This window comes from Papilio polytes, unplaced genomic scaffold (assembly GCF_000836215.1).
Source record: "Papilio polytes unplaced genomic scaffold, Ppol_1.0 DF823901.1, whole genome shotgun sequence".
Classification (NCBI taxonomy): Eukaryota; Metazoa; Arthropoda; class Insecta; order Lepidoptera; family Papilionidae; genus Papilio; species Papilio polytes.
This window is the reverse complement of record NW_013525303.1, coordinates 919,236-939,250: the sequence shown is the minus strand read 5'-3', so window position 1 is coordinate 939,250 and position 20,015 is coordinate 919,236. Positions and strand designations below refer to the sequence as shown.

Below are 20,015 nucleotides of genomic sequence, written 5' to 3'. Positions count from 1 at the left end.
GAAATATATACGAGTAATTTGAGATGTTTCTAATGTGATGTAAATACATTTTCGTAGCAGCATTGGACGTGTGGAGCCATAGCAAGTCGCTAGTGTAGTATAAGACTAGTTTTTGCCTGCGTGAAATTAAAAAAAATAATATGAAACATAGCCTATGTTACACTGACAACGTAGCTTTTTATTGGTGAAAGAATTTTTGAAATCGGCTCAATAGTTTTTGAGTTATTTCATTACAATAAAAGTTTTCCTCTTTATAATATTAGTATGATAGATCTAGATGGATTACAATAGTAAATTGTTGGTTAAGTTTATTTTCTTACTAGCATAAGGTTCAATAATATAACATTTAAAGATAGTTCAAGAAGAACGTGGAAAAACAGACTGTTTTATATTTATCCGCATTAAATGAGACGGCCGCTTTCGTTGGCGTCGGGCCAAGTGTCACCGAATCGTTTCTTATTAAAATTAGGTTAGTCAGTTTACTCCGTGACCCTTTTTTATGAGCTATTTGAGGTAAAAATACTACAAAAATGTTGATTTATGATAGAAAGTATAGTCTATGTCCTCGTTGAATTAAAAAATGCCTATGAACTATTCTGGGTTTATGATCTAATCTATGGTCCAAATTTCGTTCAGAACCATCTTTCGGCCACATCTTCGATCTCAATAGGTAGTCAATCCTCACTCTCGTGGTTAAGCGATAGCTTAAAAACTAAAAAAAACCGTTCCGTCTTACTAGTTTCGTGATAACAAACATCTATCCAATAGTCTAGAAGAACGCATAGGCTTCTTCTTGAGGTATTTTTTTGGTTGAGTAAATTAAGTATAGGGCTATGGAAAGGAGTATGACAAATTCGAAACGACAAGAACGAGAAGACATCTTGTGCGAAATCGTTCAAATGAAATGGCGATGAACAGGCCACAAGCGTGACACAAGACAAATGGAGCAAGGTGGTGACCGAATGGTACCCGAGGGATGGAAAAAGGAGTCGCAGACGGCAACAAATAAGATGGGAGGACGACTTAAGGTTGACTGCCGGTCCACATTGGAGAAGAGTTACGCGAGATAGAAAACAGTGGAAGAGTTTGGAGGAGGCCTATGCCAAGAGGCACGCTGAAATTAGGGACATACTATAAGTCACTAGTAAATAATAAAGTTAACACCGAAAGGAGTATGGTAATACACATTTAAAACGTGTTTTACTAAACAGAGACTAAGTTTTTTGAGTGACAGATGTCTTGTAATCGTTTGTGTGATTGGATCTTTGATTGCTTTTACATGATTACTTATGAAATTCTTCATACCGAAACGGAAATTGTTCGAATTGGCGCAAGCGGGTAATGAAAATTCCATCTCAAATTCATCTAAAGGAAATTAGATTTTAATTGATCTATGTTTGGTATCTATCATATAATATTGGTATGTGAAAAGTTGTATGAAGTTTGCTGTTTTGACTTTTTGAACTAAGCAGGTAGTCCGATAATACTTATCAATTTTATATTACTAGTATAGATATAGATATAGCAATAGATAAAGATATCAGCACTGCATTCACATTTCAATTATTTTGTTTGTCCTGTTGACTACGTGATTATTATTTTTTTTTTTTTTAATTACATTGTTGTGTGTCTTTTTTCTCTTATTCCAAATTGTGTTGTAGTTGGTGATAAGATTAAATGTTATTTTATTTTATTTTTATTTTATGTTACTTACTCCCGTAGGGTCGGCGCACCGGGTTTTCGTCCTCCAAAGCACTCTATCATCAGTCATCTCAGTCAACACTCCCTTTTTGATTATGTCACCTTTCACGCAATCCAACCATCTCTTTTTATGTCTACCTCTACCGATGTACCCCTCCACATTCATAACTATAAACTATATAGATATGTGTCAAATACTGGGCCGATTTTAAAAATTCTTTCACCGTTAGAAAGATAATTTATCTTTGATTAACATAGGCTATATTTATTAATTTAACACGGGTGAAGCCGCGAGTAACAACTAGCAATAACATTCTTCTACTTTTATAAATGAGAAGGAAATAATTTAACTTTATTATAATACTCGCAACAGAGGTTCTGCTGAACATAAAATTAACGCTGTTTAGTTAAAATGGGTTCAAGATGTTTGTTAACCTACTTCTGACTTCGCTCAAGACGTAAGTACCGCTCTATTGTTGAATTTACAATGCTGCTATTAACTTGTTAACCGGACATTTGGGTTTTAATAAACTATTCTTTTTGGTTAAAGTTAAATGGTGTTGGAGAACGCAATTGTTGCATGAACAGTTCGTGACTGTTGAAATTCTGTGACCTAACAAAACAGGGAACAGTTGTCTGTTTTTTTATTTTTTCACAGCAAGATGTAATTTCTTAACATTCATAATTTAAAATCTATACTATTCTAATAAAGCGTAAACACACACTTCTTTGTTGACTAAGATGTCAGTAATTACAGCGTAATTAATGACGTCACGCTTTAGGCTATATATTTTCACGACATTAAACTTTGTGAGTAAATATTTTGGACAAAAACCCTAATGCGGGAAAGAAACCATAAGTTGCTGCCAACATAAAGGAAGCAAGATTGCTAAGGTTTGTCATGTCATGTCATTTTGACATTTGCTATTAACAATTTGACAAATGTAAACAATAAAATAAAATTTTCATAATTTCATGCGGATGAAGCCGCACGGGCACAGCAACAGCTAGTACTAGATATACTTGGTCAAAAATACGACTTTTGTATACTTACCGAGGAACAGAGAAAGCACAAGAAGTGCCGGCGATGTCATTGACCTGCCGGCCTAGAGGCCCCTTCGCCGGCATTCGTATTTGCCACACCATTAAGACAACTAACACATATCAAACGCCACTTTTTGAACCACTTCGAAAATCAAAATTCACTTGGGAATATAGTAAAATGCCATTTGGTTTTAGCAACACAACCTTCTGGAACTCCCTTAATCTTTGTCGGCATTAATACGGTTTTGCTCGGATTAATTGAATCTGTAACAAAAGAAGGATTATTAGATAAAACAAATGCTATCTATGACTAAACTAAAAATGTTATTGCAGAACTAAAAATCGAGTAGGCGCACCTCCATATAAAGTCACAGGAATCAAAGCGCGACCGAACAGTTGTGCGATAGTTTAGTGGAAGGTGTGCGCGTTATACTCGTAGTATCGCATTTGGATTCCTTAGGTAGTTTTTCTTTACCCAATTGCTTTTATCTATACCAATATTATAAAGAGGAAAGATTTGTATTTTTGTATGTATTGTAATAACTCAGTAACTACTGGGTCGATTTCAAAATTTCTTTCACCATTAGAAAGCTACGTTATCACAGAACAACACCGACGAATCCACGAGCAACAGCTAGTTTTCCGATAATCGTATAATACTACATCTATGAAAGAAGCACTGTCATTCATCTTCAAAGTACAACAGTTTGTGTTAAATATAAAAAGAATTTAAAACGAGTTGGGACATCAATGGTAAAGGCGTGGATGGCAACGCGCCAGAGCTTGTGGCATCGATTACTGTCGTCATAGAAGTTCTGCTTTTAAATGTCGTTTAACACAAACATAAGCTTACAAAGTACCTTTGTTTTGAGTTTTAATTAGGTGGTAAAGCAATAATTAATATCATGCTGGCCGCCAAGAAAGAATAAGAAAAAAAGTATTGTACTTAAAAAGAAAAAGAACAATATTTGAAATAAAGAGAAAAATGTGACGCTAGCAAACAACAACATTTTATTTTTATAAAAAAAAAAACATACAGACGAATTGAGTGCCTCCTTCTTTTGGGAAGTTCTCCCGGACTATCTTCTACATCTGTACCAATTTCTATCGAAATCCGTTCAGCAGTTTAGGCTACAAACTCTAACAAACATCAATCCATCTAAACTTTCGCATTTATGTTATTAGGATTGTAAACGGAGTAAAAGGTTAGCATGGTATGGGCATGTTATGAGGAGGGATGAATCGCATGTTACAAAGAGAACGTTAGTTATGAGTGTGGAAGGGTACATCGGTAGACCTAGAAAGAGATGGATGGGTTGTGTGAAACGTGACATGATCAAGAAGGGAGTGATGACTGAGATGACGTATGATAGAGTTATGTGGAGGACAAAAACCTGTTGCGCCGACCGTACGGGAGTAGGATAAGGGGATGATGATGATTAGAATGATTGTTTATATCGTTATGGTTTTTAAATATCTAAAGTAAAGTAAATTCTACTATTATTACAAATACAAGCTTTCGGCCGCGACTCCGTTTGCGTGGAATTTAAGAAAAAGTGAGTAGTCTATGTGTTCTTCCAGACTATCCTCTACATCTATACGAAATTTCATCGAGATCTGTTCAGCTATTTAGGCTACAAACTCTAACAAACATCCATCCATCTAAACTTTCGCACTTATAATATTTGTATGATTAGAGTAGAGCCCGATTCATAAATTGATCGAAGTATTTTAATACGAATCGTATCTAAAAATAAAACAAAGAGAGAATTTGGATTTACAAAAGACATCACGGTAAAATGACGCCTCGTTTGGTTGAACATATGCAAAACATGCTCTACAAAATCTGCGAACCGAGGAGCGACGCCATTCAATGAATTTAGATTGAACTCGCCGGACAATCCTTATTTATACGTTAGAGACAAAATATTTCTGTCGTGTGAAATATAAAAATAGCATCATACATTATTTTATTACAACTTTCAATTTTACTAATATTATAAGTGTGAAAGTTTGGATGAATGAATGTTTGTTAGATTTTGAAGCCTCAAAGGTTGAACGTATCTGGATGAAATTTGGCATAGACTAATATTATAAATGTGAATGTTTGGATGGATGGATGTTTGTTAGAGTTTGTAGCCTAAAAGGCTGAACGTATATCGATATAATTTGGTATAGATGCAGAGGATAATCTGGAAGAACACATAAGCTACTTTCTTTGGTTTTATTAATACCACGAGGACAGAGTCGCGGGAGGAAGCCAGTACTTTATAAGATACTCATATAATACTTTACGCAAATTATTATATAACTATTTAGCAATAAGTCTCGCCCGCGACTTTGTCCGCGTAGAATAAGTAAAAAACAAAAGTAAGTTTTCTTCCAGACTATACTCTACATTTACTTCAAATTTCATCAAGATCCGATCAACAGTTTAGACGGCAATCTCTAACATCCATCTAAACTTTCGCATTAATATTAGTAAGATTCATTAAGAAATGTACTAACATTTGACGATATATTTTTTAACCGTCTCGTTTGTCAAGACGATGCTATTGTAAGTTGGCTTCGTGCCCGCTTTCGATAATTCTTTCACACATAAATACAAGTGTAATAAAACATAAACACTTTCGTAAATAATGGTGTACGTGAGGAAATTAAGGAAAGGAACACAATCGGACAATAGTATTGAAAAAATACTTCTTGGCAAAATTATGAGGTTAAAAGAATTGTTAGCATGCGTAACACAATTGAAGTACAAAATTAAACAGAAAATGTTCACTTACATATCTTAAAACAATCTAAATTAAGAGTTAATTCGGAATTATACCATAATAGTGATTACGTTTTCGTGTACGTGAAATAAAAATAGTAATAAATATAACCTATGTTAGCATGACAACGTAGCTTTTTATGAGTGAAAGAAATTTTTAAATCGGCCCAGTAGTTTTTTTTTTATATTATAAGGTGGCAAATTAGCAAGCGGCCACCTGAAACTGCCGGAATGGCGAAGGGACCGCTGCCCAGATATCCGCAAATGCAAATGCGTTGCCTACTGTACATCTCCACCGTTATCAACTTTTTTTTCCTATCTCTTCCTCTTAAAAAGAGGAAAGGGAAGGGGACTAAAATGAAGCCTTACATATTCAAAAAGCATTAGTATGTTTAAAAGATTTTCTATTCGTTTTTCATGTTACAAAAAATATGCTTAAATTACATTTACAAAATTTCAATATCAAACCAACCCTCTGTATGAAAAATAACAACAATCTAGCAAATAAATAGTCCTCGTAGAGCATGGCACGTTCGAGCAGCGAGTTCGCTCAGTTCATACGACATGTTTCCCTTTGAATTAATAAGTTCCATTTATTATATCGTATGGTGCACTGCATGCATATTTTATTTTAAATTGTCCCGTGTTTGATTTCAATTGAAATGTTACAACGGATTTGTTTTTTCATACCAACTGGAATACAACAGTGGTAGTGCCCGCTTTAACATCTTAACACTGCAGGGCCGGAACGCCCCCAGTAATACCACGACCACACAGGAGACAGGCGTAAAATGGAAGCAATTCCGTGTCTCGTCTGATGAGTGTGGTGCCGGAGGCCTATTTTAAGTTAGTTTCTCTTTACTATCCTTTTCTTATAAAGAGAGGATGGGAAGGGAAAGTAGATTTGACGGTGGAGGAGATGCATAGGAAGGGGAAATATCCTCTTTATGTGCGTCTCCTCCTCCGTCGGATAAGGGTAGGCAACGCATCTGCAATTGCGGATGTCTATGGGCTGCGGTCGCTTCGCCATTTTGACGGATTCAGGTGGCCGCTTGCTCGTTTGTCACCTTATATTATAAAAAAAAATACGCAATGAATTCTAGGACATAATTACCTATGACTTTGTTTTATTATTTTCTTACTGTTTATGCCAGCTCTTAGATTGGAAAGATTGCACACTGTTTATAACGTCTAGCTTTTACCCGCAACTGCGGTCGTTCGCAATTATAAACTTGTCGGAGTGACGAGTGGTTCGTAGAATTCAATTCCGAAGGTAGACGGTAACGATCTTCTATTGTTCTATTGATTCTATAATGAACTAACAATCGCGTAATATTAGAAACACCATCATTAGTTGACCATCATCTTATTTAATACTAGCCGTTCCCGTGCGACTTCATCCGCATAAAATTATGAACAATCTATTTTGTTGTTTACATGTGTCAAATTATCAATTGCAAATGTCAAAATGACATGACATTATAACAAACCATGGAACCTTGCTTCCTTGATGTTGACAGCAACTTATGGTCTCTATCCAACATTAGGGTTTTTATCCAAAATATTTACCCCCTAAGTTTAATGCCGTGAAATATATAGCCTAAAGCGTGACGTAAGTGTAGGGCTTTTTATTATTAAAAAGAATTTTTCAAAAATATTCTGTAATTGCTGACATCTTAGGCGACAAAGATGTGTGTGTTTACGCTTTATTGTAATAGTATAGAAGTATAGATAGACACAAGATCCTCAATTACGACGGCAGACATCAATTACTAAAGAAAACCTGTAAATGATTGGAAAATATTAATCAATCTTTACCAGAAGACATAAAAATTCAAACACGATCACTTGAATTGCTATCTTAGAGCGCAACTTTGACTAAACTATCGCACAACTGTACAGTTGCGCTTTGATTCCTATGAGTTTACATGGAGGTGCGCACACTACTCGATTTTTAGTTGTGCAACTAAACAGTTGAAGCTAGAAAACAATCGACAATCGCACAACGGTTATGCGATAGTTTAGTCAAAGTTACGCACACTCTTAACGTTACCCTATTTGCAATCGACAGTTTAAGAGAATTGATGATAGATGGCCTCAGTAAAGCGAAGGGGGATTTCAATCATTAATCCTAGAAGCGGAATGTTGATGTCAGAGACATGCGTTATAACGAATGGGTTAAGAATTGATGGCCATTGATTTGATTATTGCTGAAAGAGATAATTCTGATTATTTCAAATAAAATTTATCACTATGTACTATTTCGAGAATGTAATTCGTTAATACTACGGCAAATATTTTGACTTTAAACCTGCTTACTGGAGCAAGGAGGTGTTGCCACTAAACTTGACAGATATGCAAAATGTTTCGCATTGCTATATGGGCTATTATAGTAAAAGTCAATACAACAACCGTATCCATTAATTTTTCGCCGGTTGATTTTAGTATACCGGAAATGAGGTCGATAAATGTATTTAAAATTAAATAAGTTACAGTAAACGAAATTTTCAGTTGTTTTAGGTAAGGTTTTGTTTTCATTTTTAGCATTTATGTTTATTATTCCCAACCGTCACCCCGCTATGTCCCCACGTAGAGACAGTTGTGAATTCCATCCGTCCCACCTCTTGCGACAAGACGGTTGAAACTTGTTTTATTTCATAACGGTTCCATCTGTCACCTTATTGGTGATAGTTGGACTAAAAGGTGGGACGGTTGGGAATAATCAGCATTTATAACCTATAAATTGTTTGTTAATAAATTAGAGAAATGAAATATTTCAACATTGAAAGCATTTCTGTTTTAAATTCCATACTTAAGTGATCTTACTCTAGACTTTAGACAGTTCTAAGTCAGCCTGTCGTGTGGCTTACGTTCATTTGCAAATTCCTTTTCCATCCACTTGTCTAAATTGACGAAGCGAGTCGTGTCTTGTAAGACAAAATATTTTAATTCCACGACTTGTAGTGGATAATTTTTACAATATTTCTTTCATAAACACCAATAGATAATGTTAATTATTATGAGAGATGAATCGCATAACAAGGATAACGTTAGTTATGAGTGACATAGAAAAAGATTGCGTGAGAGACATGATGAAGAAAGGAGTGACTGAGATGACGGATGATAGAGTTATTTGGATGACGCAGACCGGCGCACCGTATCTACGTGTGTAGAATAAGGTAGGAGAGATGACTTGATGCATCAAACAGTAACTTTGTTCTATTTATATAAAGATAAACAGGCATATGCCATAGTATCGTAAACGGTAAGTCTATTAGCAGTCAGGATTAAAGGGGAATCCCCTCTCTAATCTACTTTAGCTATACAGTTAATAAAGCCCGAGTGAAGCGGTAACTGGAACTATAATGAACGTTTACTTTGTGCTTAGGCGGCGTTTGTGAATGCTTTTTATAGAGCGTAATGTTAACAAGTGTAACACTTATGAGAGTATTAGAAACTATTTGTTAAATGTTTCAGAAATAGCTTGAATATGAATGAAATAGTGTAATAGTTTGATATATACTTCTATACTAATGTTATAAAGAGGAAAGATTTGTATTTTTGTATGTATTGAAATAACTCAAAAACTACTGGATCGATTTTAAAAATTCTTTCACCGTTAGAAAGGTAATTTATCCTTGAGTAATATAGGCAATGTTTTTTTTTAATTTCACGCAAGCGAAGTCGCGGGCAACAGCTAGTATGTTATAAAGAGGAAAGATTTGTATTTTTGTGTCTATTGAAATAACTTCAAAACTACTGGATCGATTTAAAAAAATCTTTCACCATTAAAAAGCTACGTATCTGTGAGTAGCATAGGCTACATTTTTTTTATGTCACGCAGATGAAGACGCCAGCAAAAGCTAGTTAATAATAAATGGTTTTGATTGTGGCAGTAAATATTGATAATCTTTATTTTAAGAGGTTATAGACAATATGCCATTTTACGATAGTATTTCAGAAGTGTTCAAGAACTGTTGGAAGACATTAAAATTTAGTTTAAGGACATTGCTAACTATAAAACTGTTTATTATTCCAAGTGTCTGGTTTGTCTAGACGGGGCACGTCAGCTGTTGGCCCGATGCCAGATTCCAATCGCTCTTTTATACTCAAAATGTTTGAGTATAAAAGCATATAAAAGTAAAATCTACATTATGTTTAAATACACATCACTAGTTCATTATACGTGCCCACTAAGGGGCTCGGGTACCTTAAGTAAGGGATGATTAGGCCATAGTTTTTTTATATTAAAAAAGGGGGCAAACGAGTTGCGTGAACACCAAGGTAGTCAACGACGCCCATGGACATCCGCAATTATTTTTTTTTATGTATTTATAACATCAGGAGGCACACCTTACAACGTCGATCAGCACCCTTAAAACGTCTAAATAGCTATGATAATTACACCCTGACCTTGGGTCTATTTTCTGTAACCAGTTTGTTGTTAAATAAATGAATTTATTATTAATTGCCTTATTAGTACTAACGAGTCGTGTGTGCACTACTACCTAATTGGTTATTTCTCAGATGCGTTGTCTCGTTACAAGAAACAAGGCATTCTGTTAATGGTATACCGCGGAGTTGCGCGACTGTACTTATTTTATAAAGTACAATAAAGTAACATTTTCTTTTACTGTCTCTTACACTTTTGCTTTTCCTTTACATTGCATTTTAATGATCGCTCGTTTCATGCTCTTGTATTATTTGAATTACTACTCTTTTTTAAACAGTAAAAAGATATTTTCTTCATCTATTATATACTATTATAATAAAGCGTAAACACACACTTCTTTGTTGCCTAAGATGTCAGCAAGCACTACACTTACGTCACTTACGTTACAAACTTAGGGGGTAAATATTTTGGATAAAAACACTAATGTGGGAAAGAGACCATAAGTTGCTGCCAACATCAAGGAAGCAAGGTTCCATGGTTTGTTAACATGTCATGTCATTTTGACATTTGCAATTGATAATTTGACACATGTAAACAATGAAATAAAATTTTCATAATTTTATGCGGATGAAGTCGCACAGGAATAGCTAGTCTGTACTATATAAAGAGAGAGGTCTTTTGATAAGTTGTTTGTTAAATTAAAAGTAATTGTAAATAGATTTTGCATGACAAAGCGATATGCAGAAGTAATAATTGATTTATTATTAATGAGTATGCCCGCGTGAAATTAAAAACAAAAGTAAGCATATAACCCATGTTAGTCAGCGATAACACAGCTTTTTAATGGTGCAAGAATTTTTGAAATCAGTCAAGTAGTTTTTGAGTTATTTCAATACATATAAAAATACAAATCTTTCCTCTTTATAATAATAGTATAGATTAACGGTCTTATTTGAGTTCGTTTTTCCAACACTTTAAAGTCAGACTACTGAAACGAATCTTAAACTATTCGCTTCTTAAGCACCACCAAACTGTCAGATGTCAAAATTTTAATGTAGTTTGAAGTTTCTACATGACCTTATTTAAGATGATATAACGCATTTAAATCTATTTCTATACAAATATTATAAAGAGGAAAGATTTGTTTTTTTTTGTATGTATTGAAGTAACTCAAAAACTACTGATTTTAAAAATTCTTTCACTTTTAGAAAGGTCATTTATCTTTAAGTAACATTGTCTATATTTTTTTTAATTTCACGGGGGCGAAGTCACGAGGACTCTTACTAATATTATAAATGCGAAAGTTTAGATGTATGGATGTTTGTTATAGTTTGTAGCCTAAACGGCTGAACGGATTTCGATGAAATTTGCCATAGATGTAGAGGATACTCTGGAAGAACACATAGGCTACTCACATTTGTTTTTTTTTTTAATTTAGCGCGGACGGAGTCGCGAGCGAAAGCTAGTGTTTAAATATTTGACCGTTAATCTTTTTTATAGTTGGCCTGTCACCCCTAGGAGGAGAAATGTTGATATTCCCTATAACCAATAAACCCATGGGACGAAATATAAACGAACCCAAATAATATTTTTAGTGTAAACGTGGTAAAGATAATCAATATGCCTTAAGCTAAATCCGAACCGTAACTTGCAGGGAAGAGGTCTCTAGAGATCTTTTTACTTATATTTGACGGAGATAAAGTATTTGACTTATAACTATCCGTTGGTCTTATAAGTCAAATACATGTGTACCAAATCTATACTTCTATACTAATATAATAAAGCGTAAACACACACTACTTTGTGGCGTAAGATGTCAGCAATCACCGTATTATTTTGAATAATTCTTTCTTTACTAAATATCCCTACATTTACGACACGCTTTAGGCTATATATTAACACGCTAATTAACCTAGGGGGTAAATAAATTTGAAAATAACCTTCATGTGGGAAAGGGACCATAAACTACAAGCTAGCAAAATTAAGGAAGAAACGTTGCCATGGTTGACATTTGCAATTGCGAATTCTACAAATGCAAACAATGAAATAAAGTTTTTATAATTGCATGCAGACGAAGCCGCACGGAAAAATTAGTGTACAGATAAAAAGGCAAATAAGAGTACATTTTTGTTGAATTAAAATAAAACTTTCGTAATAAATACAATTCAATATATATTTTAAGTATCATATATTTACAGTGTATTCCAAACTGTCGGTATTTACGATAACAGTCTTACGAAACATTTAATATTTCGTTGGAATATTGTAAAATAGCGTTATTTTTAAATATCGCATACTGCGCTCGACGGCTTTCCAATACCGTTATTGACCGCAGTAGAAGTGAACGACTTCACTTTACACATACCTATGACTGTCTAGTATGTAGAACCTAGTTATAACCCAAATTTAGAATAACTAACAATCGACAATCGCACAACCGTTGTGTGATTGTCGATTGTTTCGCAGCCTATTCAACTCTTTTGCACAACTAAATTACAGTGGTAGTGCCCACTTTAACATCTTAGCACTGCAGGGCTGGCATGCCCGGTGTAATACCACGACCACACAGAAGTCAGGCGTGAAATAGAAACAATGCCGTGTTTCGTCTGATGAGTGTGGTGCCGGAGGCCTAATTGAAGTCCCTTTCTCTTCACAACCCTTTTCTTATAAGGAGAGTATGGGTAGGGGAAGAGGATTTGACGGTGGAGGAGATGCGTTGGATGGGGAAATATCCTCTTTATGTGCGTCTCCTCCTCTGTCGGATAAGGGTAGGCAACGCATCTGCAATTGCGGATGTCTATGGGGAGTGGTCGCTACGCCATTTTGGCGGATTTAGGTGGTCGCTTGCTCGTTTGCCACCTTATGTTATAAAAAAACTAAAAATCGAGTAGTACGCACCTCCATATGAAGTCATAGAAATCAAAGCGAGACTAAACAGTTTTGTATGTTTTGCTTAAACATAAATCAACCAATTTTCATTACTCAAGACTCTTAGTATTTTTCTCCTTTACATATAGAGTTTATCATCCACTCGTCATGCACTTGCCCTTATCCCTTACGGAGGTTCGGCACAGTATGTGCTCTTCCATACATCTCTATCAGCCATATCTGAATCCACTCCTTTCTTAAGCATATCCTCTTTCACACAATCCATCCATACTTTCTTCGGTCTTCCTCTACCTTTGTAGCCATCCACATTCAATCTTAACACTTTCTGGTTTATATCCCCATCGTTTCATATAGATTTATCGTCACGAATTTCTTGGTTACTACTTTTTTATATGATGAGGTAGCAAACAAGAGTGTGGCCACCTGAATTCGCCGAAATTGTAAAACGACTACTGCCTATAAACATCCGCAATTGCAGATGCGTTGCCTACCTTTAATCGATGGAGGAGACACACATAAAGAGGATATTCCCCCTTCCTATACGTCTCATCCACCGTTGAAACCACTTTCCATTCCCATACTTTCCTGATAAAAGGACAAGAAGGAAAAGAAACTTAAATTAGGCAGGATCACGCATTCTCCTCAAATAAACATAATAGCTTCTGTTTCACGCCTGTATTCTGTGTGGTCGTGGTATCCGAACCGACCCATTCGTTCGAAAATGGTAAAGGCTCTACCACAGTTAGACTTTTTACATAAAAGGAGAACATATATTTGTACCGAGGGATTAACTTGGCACTACATCTGACCTTACTCGCAGCGGCCTCGTCTCAGTTGGCACGCTACAGACGCCGGTCAAGGCGCATTCAGGTTTCATGTGTCACGCGCGCTCTCAATCACGGACTTTTATTAATAAATCTACTTTTTTAAAGCTCGATTGAGTGACGATTGATAACCTGTTCAGGATATAAGCCGAACCTGAAACACACAAGCGCGAAACAGGAAAACGGAGGAACGGAATAAAGGGGTCTATATCAACGGCCGTTTCAATATGCAATCTCGATCCATTGTTATCAATCTGGGATCGAAGTAATTATTAGATTTTTTTTGAGTACCATTTCAATAAACGATATTACACGATAAGTCAACCTATACTAATGTTATAAAGAGGAAAGATTTGTATTTTAATTTCACGTGGGCGAAGTCGCGGGGCTAGTTTGTAGTAAATTCAGTTAACTTAATTTTTAACGCAATAAATAAAATAAATTAAAACAACCTTATTTAATGAACCCTTTAAATGTCGGCATCAGATGTTGAAAGCGATTACAACTCGTTACTTCAAAAAGTTCAGATATCTTCGAGAGATGAAAGGAAAGTCGGACATTTTAATTTTATGAAATTCACTTTAACATAATTGGGCCAAACTTGATGTTTTTCCGCATACCGGAAGAGAAGACTGGGCTGAATCCTGAAACGAATCTTTAACACTACGCTTTTAGAAGTCGTTAAAATTTTAAGGAATGTGAATTTTAAACATTGCCTTAACAGTTAAGGCGCTGTTGCATATTTAACAATCGTTTTAATATTCCGCTGTAAGTTGTTTTTATTTTGTTTTAAAATTTACAAAGACTTATGAAGACTTTTCTTTCAATATAGTTGGGTAAGAGCGGGCACACATCTTTGTCTAAATTAACGCACAACCTTTGTGCGATTGTCGATTGTTTGGCAGCCAATTCAACTGTTTAGTTGCACAACTAAATATCGAGTAGTGTGCGTCCATATAAGCTCATAGAAATCAAAGCGCGACTAAACGGTTGTGCGATAGTTTAGTCAAAGGTGTGCGCACGCTTAATTTAACATTATTTCTGTTTTGTTATCTATAACTAGGAGTTCCCGTGCTTTCCAAAGGAAGAGGACGACCGAAGAAAGTATGGATGGATTGTGTGACGGAGGATATGCTTAAGAAAGGAGTGGATTCAGATATGACGGCTGATAGAGATGTATGGAAGAGCAGCACATACTGTGCCGACCCTCCGTGAGGGATAAGGGGCAAGTGGATAATAATACCTAGCTGTTCCAGTGCGGCTTCATCCGCGTGGAATTATAAAAACTTTGTTTTATTGTTTACATTTGTCAAATTTTCAATTGCAAATGTCAAAATTACCGTTACCATAATAACCTCGCTTCCTTAATGTCGGTTGATGTCCCTTTCCCACATGAAGGTAATTTTCAATTTATTTACCCCTAAGTTTAACAGCTTGAAAATATATAGCTTATAGCGTATTGTGAGTGTAGGGATTTAAATTAAAGAAACTATTAATTAAACATATTCTGTGATTGCTGACATCCTACGCCACGAAGTTGTGTGTTTCATAATCATCACCAGCTCACTATACGTCCCCACCAAGGGGCTCGGAGCCTACCCTAATAAGGAGTGACTAGGCCATAGTCAACCACGCTGGTCCACTGCAGGTTGGTTGACTTCACACATATCTTTGAATTTCTTCGCCGATATGTGCAGGTTGCATCACGTTGTTTTCCTTCAACGTAAGAACGTCGGGTAAATTATGTACATATGAAAATTCGAAAAATCGAAAATCAAATTGGTACACGGCAGCGGGATTCGAAACCCAAGACCTGTGGATTACAAGTAAAGTGTTCAAACCACTGAGCCACCGACGCTCCGTTGGTTGTGTTTTTACGCTTTATTATATTAGTATAAATAATATAGATCAGAGTTTCATTTACTTTTCTCGTAAACTATATTATGTTAATTTAATATAATATAGTGATTCAAAATGTTCATATTAATAGTACCGATGTGAAGCGTTTTTGGGTACAATAGAAAAGACCCTACTCCTCAGAACCCTTCCTTTTATATTCCAAGGTAAGAAAGGACTCGATTAATAATCCTTCACAAATAGATTCGAACTATAGTCCTTTTGCTCATAATTCAGTAAGTGCCCGTAGATTATTTGTATATTTGATAAATCACTTATTGCAATATTTTCCTTGAATATTTTTGGACAGATTTTAATAGAGCTACCCCTGATAGTTTTGTATATGCAAATATACATTTATAAATAATTGCTATGATTAAATTAATAGGGAATCGCTTTGTCAACACTTCAAATAATACAAAGCGTTTTTATATTCTATCACAAAGAAAGCTTTAGTGAATCTTTTCTTGTGCAATAAAAGATACGTACTATTGTGGTGTGCCGGTAAACTTTCTGAATATCTTCTTTTTCCTACTATTATTTACGTTTCAAACTTTTGCCGCGAATGTTACTTTTTACGCGTTTCCTCCAACAAACAACGCTATACTTTTTGTTTATTTAAAAGGTTTTCTATCTTACACATTTCTTTATTTGGCGAATACTTTTGTTTATTGGTTCCTAATATTATAAAATATTGTAAATGATGTTTTGTTTAAACAAATTACAATTAGAGCTTCAAATAATTCTAAAATTTAAGTCAATGACAAGTCGTATAAGAAAAATAATGTTTTTATATAACTTCTTTAATAAAAATATCAAGGAAAATTCCCAATCGTCTTCTATATAATATTTAAGATATGATTCTAAAGAAAATATCATCTTCAACATCAAAAGATTGTTCTATTTATTTGTGGCGTCAAATATTTCCGAGAAATACGATATTTATTCGGCTTCTTTAATTCTGTATAAAAATATATTTTTCTTAATGTTACGACTATCAAAATATATTATAAACTAGCTCTTGCCCATGTCTTCGTCCACGCAATATTAAGATAAAAAAGTAGCCTATAACATGCCCGTCTATGTCAGCTACCCTTCAGTGAAAGTTCGGTCGAAATCGGCTTAGCCGTTTCGGAGATTACCCGGAACGAACGCGGCTTGCGGACAGACAGACAGACAAATTATTTTTAAATGCGATTTCGTTACAACACAAATACATCATCTTCCAGAAATCTGAATTTTTTCTTTTCATATTACAAACAGACACTTCAATTTAATTATATGTATAGAACATAGATAACCTTTGAAAGTTTTTGTAATACTTTTTCGTGTGTTAATAATTCAACGCTTTATACTTGTTTACTCGTTTAATTATCAAATAAACATAATAAGAGTGTAGAAAGCAATTTAAAGTTTAATTGTAGATACGTAATACCGCTGACTACTAAATTAGTTAAATTAGTCTCGTGAGAACAATTCTAATGTGGAGATTAGTACTGAAAATACAGGTAACATTAATTATGGTACTTAGAAAAACTCAACGATATCTATACTCTTACCCGCATTAGGGTTTTATCCAAAATATTTACCACCTAAGTTTAATGGCTTGAAATTATATAGCCTAAAGCGTGACGTAAGTGTAGGGCTTTTTATTAAAAAAAGAATTATTCAAAAATGTACTGTAATTGGTGACATCTTAGGTAACAAAGAAGTGTGTGTTTACGCTTTATTATAATAGTTTAGATATAAAAGTATAGATATAGATTGCAGTGTATGTAATATCAAAAGAACAATTACAGATTCCAGGAAGGTCATGTATTGCGTTGCTGATAACGAAAATTGCGTAAAAAATTTTTTGTCTGTCTGTACGCAAGCCAAGTTTGTTCCGGGCAATCTCCAAAACGACTGGGCCGATTTCGACGGGACTTCCACTGGAGAGTAGCTGAGATGGATAGACATATTAGAGGGTACTTTTTTATTTCTGTGATGTCAAAATGGCGTAACGGGTGTTGTAAGTTTGCGGGCGACAGAGTAAACATGAAAATGCTACATTAATGTATCCCACGATAAACGTAACTTTATCCGAAATTAAAGATTATGTGTTCTTCCAAGGTATGGTCTACATATTTGCAAAATTTTATCGAGATCCGTTCAGTTTAATGTAGACTCACGTTTAATTTGCACAAAACATGAAAAACGTCAACACTCTTTTAAATAATCCCTCGCTCTCGCAGGTTTAAATGTGTCCGTAAATGAGGGTGGAACGAAATTTATCCTTAAGGACATACGGGTATAAAAATGTTGTACAATGGGGAAACAGAAAAAGGGATTTTCGCCGTCACAATAATATGGAGAACGTTTTATGAGGGGAATGATTTGAATGAGATTCTCTGGTTTATGTTAATTTTAATCATATTAAAAAAACACCTCTAAAGAGGTTTATTTATTAAAATAAATGTCACGTTTCAGTCCATTCTCTTCACACATTTTTCACATAAAGAAAGGAAGGGAAAGGGTATGAGATTTGACAGAATTGAGATGGATAGAAAGATGAAGGATCCTCTTCTTGTGTGTCCTCTCCCACGTCAGCTAAGGGAAGGCAACAGTTTTTACGGATGTCTATGGGCAACAGTCCCTTAGCTATCTAATTCATGGCCACATGCTCGTTTGCCAATTAATAGATTTATAAAAAAAAAACTCCACGTAAGTAAAAATAAACATGTATATTTGTATCATGTCAATTATCACCTTAGAATACTTAAAAAGAGTTTACTAAATATAAAGTAAACATAGTATTAAAATCTGACACTACCAGGAAAATATAAGACGAAAGTTTTCAGCTGAAAAGAATAGCGCAAAAGTCACATTCTTTACCAGTAATAGCCACCTTAAAATTGTGACCGACGATACCACACAAAGCAGTCGAGCGCACGGATTGTTAGAATTGACAGCAAAGATGGCTTATTCTTTGTGTTCTACAGTAAGGTGTGACTTTACTTTCAACAAAACTCTAGTTTGCTGTTGTTGAAAAGAATAAAATGTAAACCATCGTATCTCCTACCTTATCCTACTCTAATAAGGTCGTCGCACCGATTTTTTTTTGTGACTGAATGGCCACTGGCATTTACAGATTCACCGGACTTGAGATGGCCTAGCGCAGATGGCGCTTAGCCTAAATCACGTTTATGAGTAACTAAGCTCGAGGGCTCCTTTAGCCTCGGCACGAGCCGTTACTTCGTTATTATTACCAGATTGGGAGTCCACCGAGCTCTTAAACGTCGCACCGAGCTCTCGTCCTCCAAATAACTCTATCATCCGTCATCTCAGTCATCACTCCCTTCTTCATATCATCTTTCACGCAATCCATCCATTTCTTTCTAAGTCTAACACTACTGGTGTACCACACTCATAACTAACGTCCTTCTTGTAACAAAAATGCAGACTAGTTAACATGTTTGGATACCTTTAAAAATGAATGTAAAGGAATGGTATGGGCATATTATGAGTAGGGTTGAATCACATGTAACAAGGAGAACTTTTTACAAGTGTGGAGGTACACTGGTAGAGGTAGACCTAAAAACATAGAAGGATTGCGTGAAAGGTGACATGATCAAGAAGGGAGTGACTAAGATGACGGATGATAGAGTTATTTGGAGAACGAAAACCCGGTGCGAACTCTACGGGAGTAGAAAAAGGTAGGGGAGATGATTATATATGTGCCTCTTCACATAGAGTCAGATAAAGACAGAAATATTAGTTGAAAAAGGATAGTTGTAACGCTCGATTAAATTTTAATTGAGACTCCATATTTTTTTGCATTAAATGACAAAGTTTCTTTCTCTTTGAAAAGAATCGTTGACACGATTGATGAGAGCTTGATGTTTTTTCTCTATTTAACTTTAAAAGATAACATCATTTTTAATGAGATCTCTTTCAAGTGTTTGTGGTGACGTCGTTATTTTATAAATCCAACCAAATGAAGATAATTGTATACGAAAATATGAACACTTCCATACAAAATCAGTTGATATAAAAGTGATGTAAAAGCATGAAAGAAAAATTTCAATTACTTACAAAATTGTAAAATCTTTTAGAAAAGATACTACAAGCTATTGTTTCGACGGAAATCTACAAAATATGTTCAGAAGTTATGACAAAAACCTTTTTTCACTAAAATTACAAAACCTCATGCAAAATAATACAAAATAAAACAAAAGATCATTCCTATTTATTTTCGGTTAATTCACAATTCAAATTGTTTTGGTAAAATAACAAAAAAGTTGAAAATCAAAACTTTTGTTTCGAAATTTTCAACTTAACAATAACTTAAAATTCAGAACATTATACAGAATAACTTAAAATTCCTTTATTAAAAAAAATACTAGAAACAATTATTGTTCTAACAAAAGTATACTTTTTGGGACAAAACGTAATCCACGCTTGGATTACTTGCCTAAAAAAACATGGAAAGTTTTTTTTTAAAAACATATTCGTA

The 20,015-nt window shown here is 34.8% G+C and overlaps 1 protein-coding gene across 2 annotated transcripts in view; it reads right to left on the bottom strand.

Annotated features, from left to right (window-relative positions):
* Nucleotides 1–20,015, bottom strand: part of LOC106102829 — a 42,252-nt gene that overhangs the window by 10,397 nt on the left and 11,840 nt on the right. For both annotated transcript variants that reach the window (XM_013282416.1, XM_013282417.1), the window contains exon 2: nucleotides 2,756–3,009. In XM_013282416.1, the coding sequence (XP_013137870.1) occupies nucleotides 2,756–2,795 (40 nt within the window). In that variant the 5' untranslated portion in view covers nucleotides 2,796–3,009. The remainder of the gene's footprint in view (nucleotides 1–2,755; nucleotides 3,010–20,015) is intronic.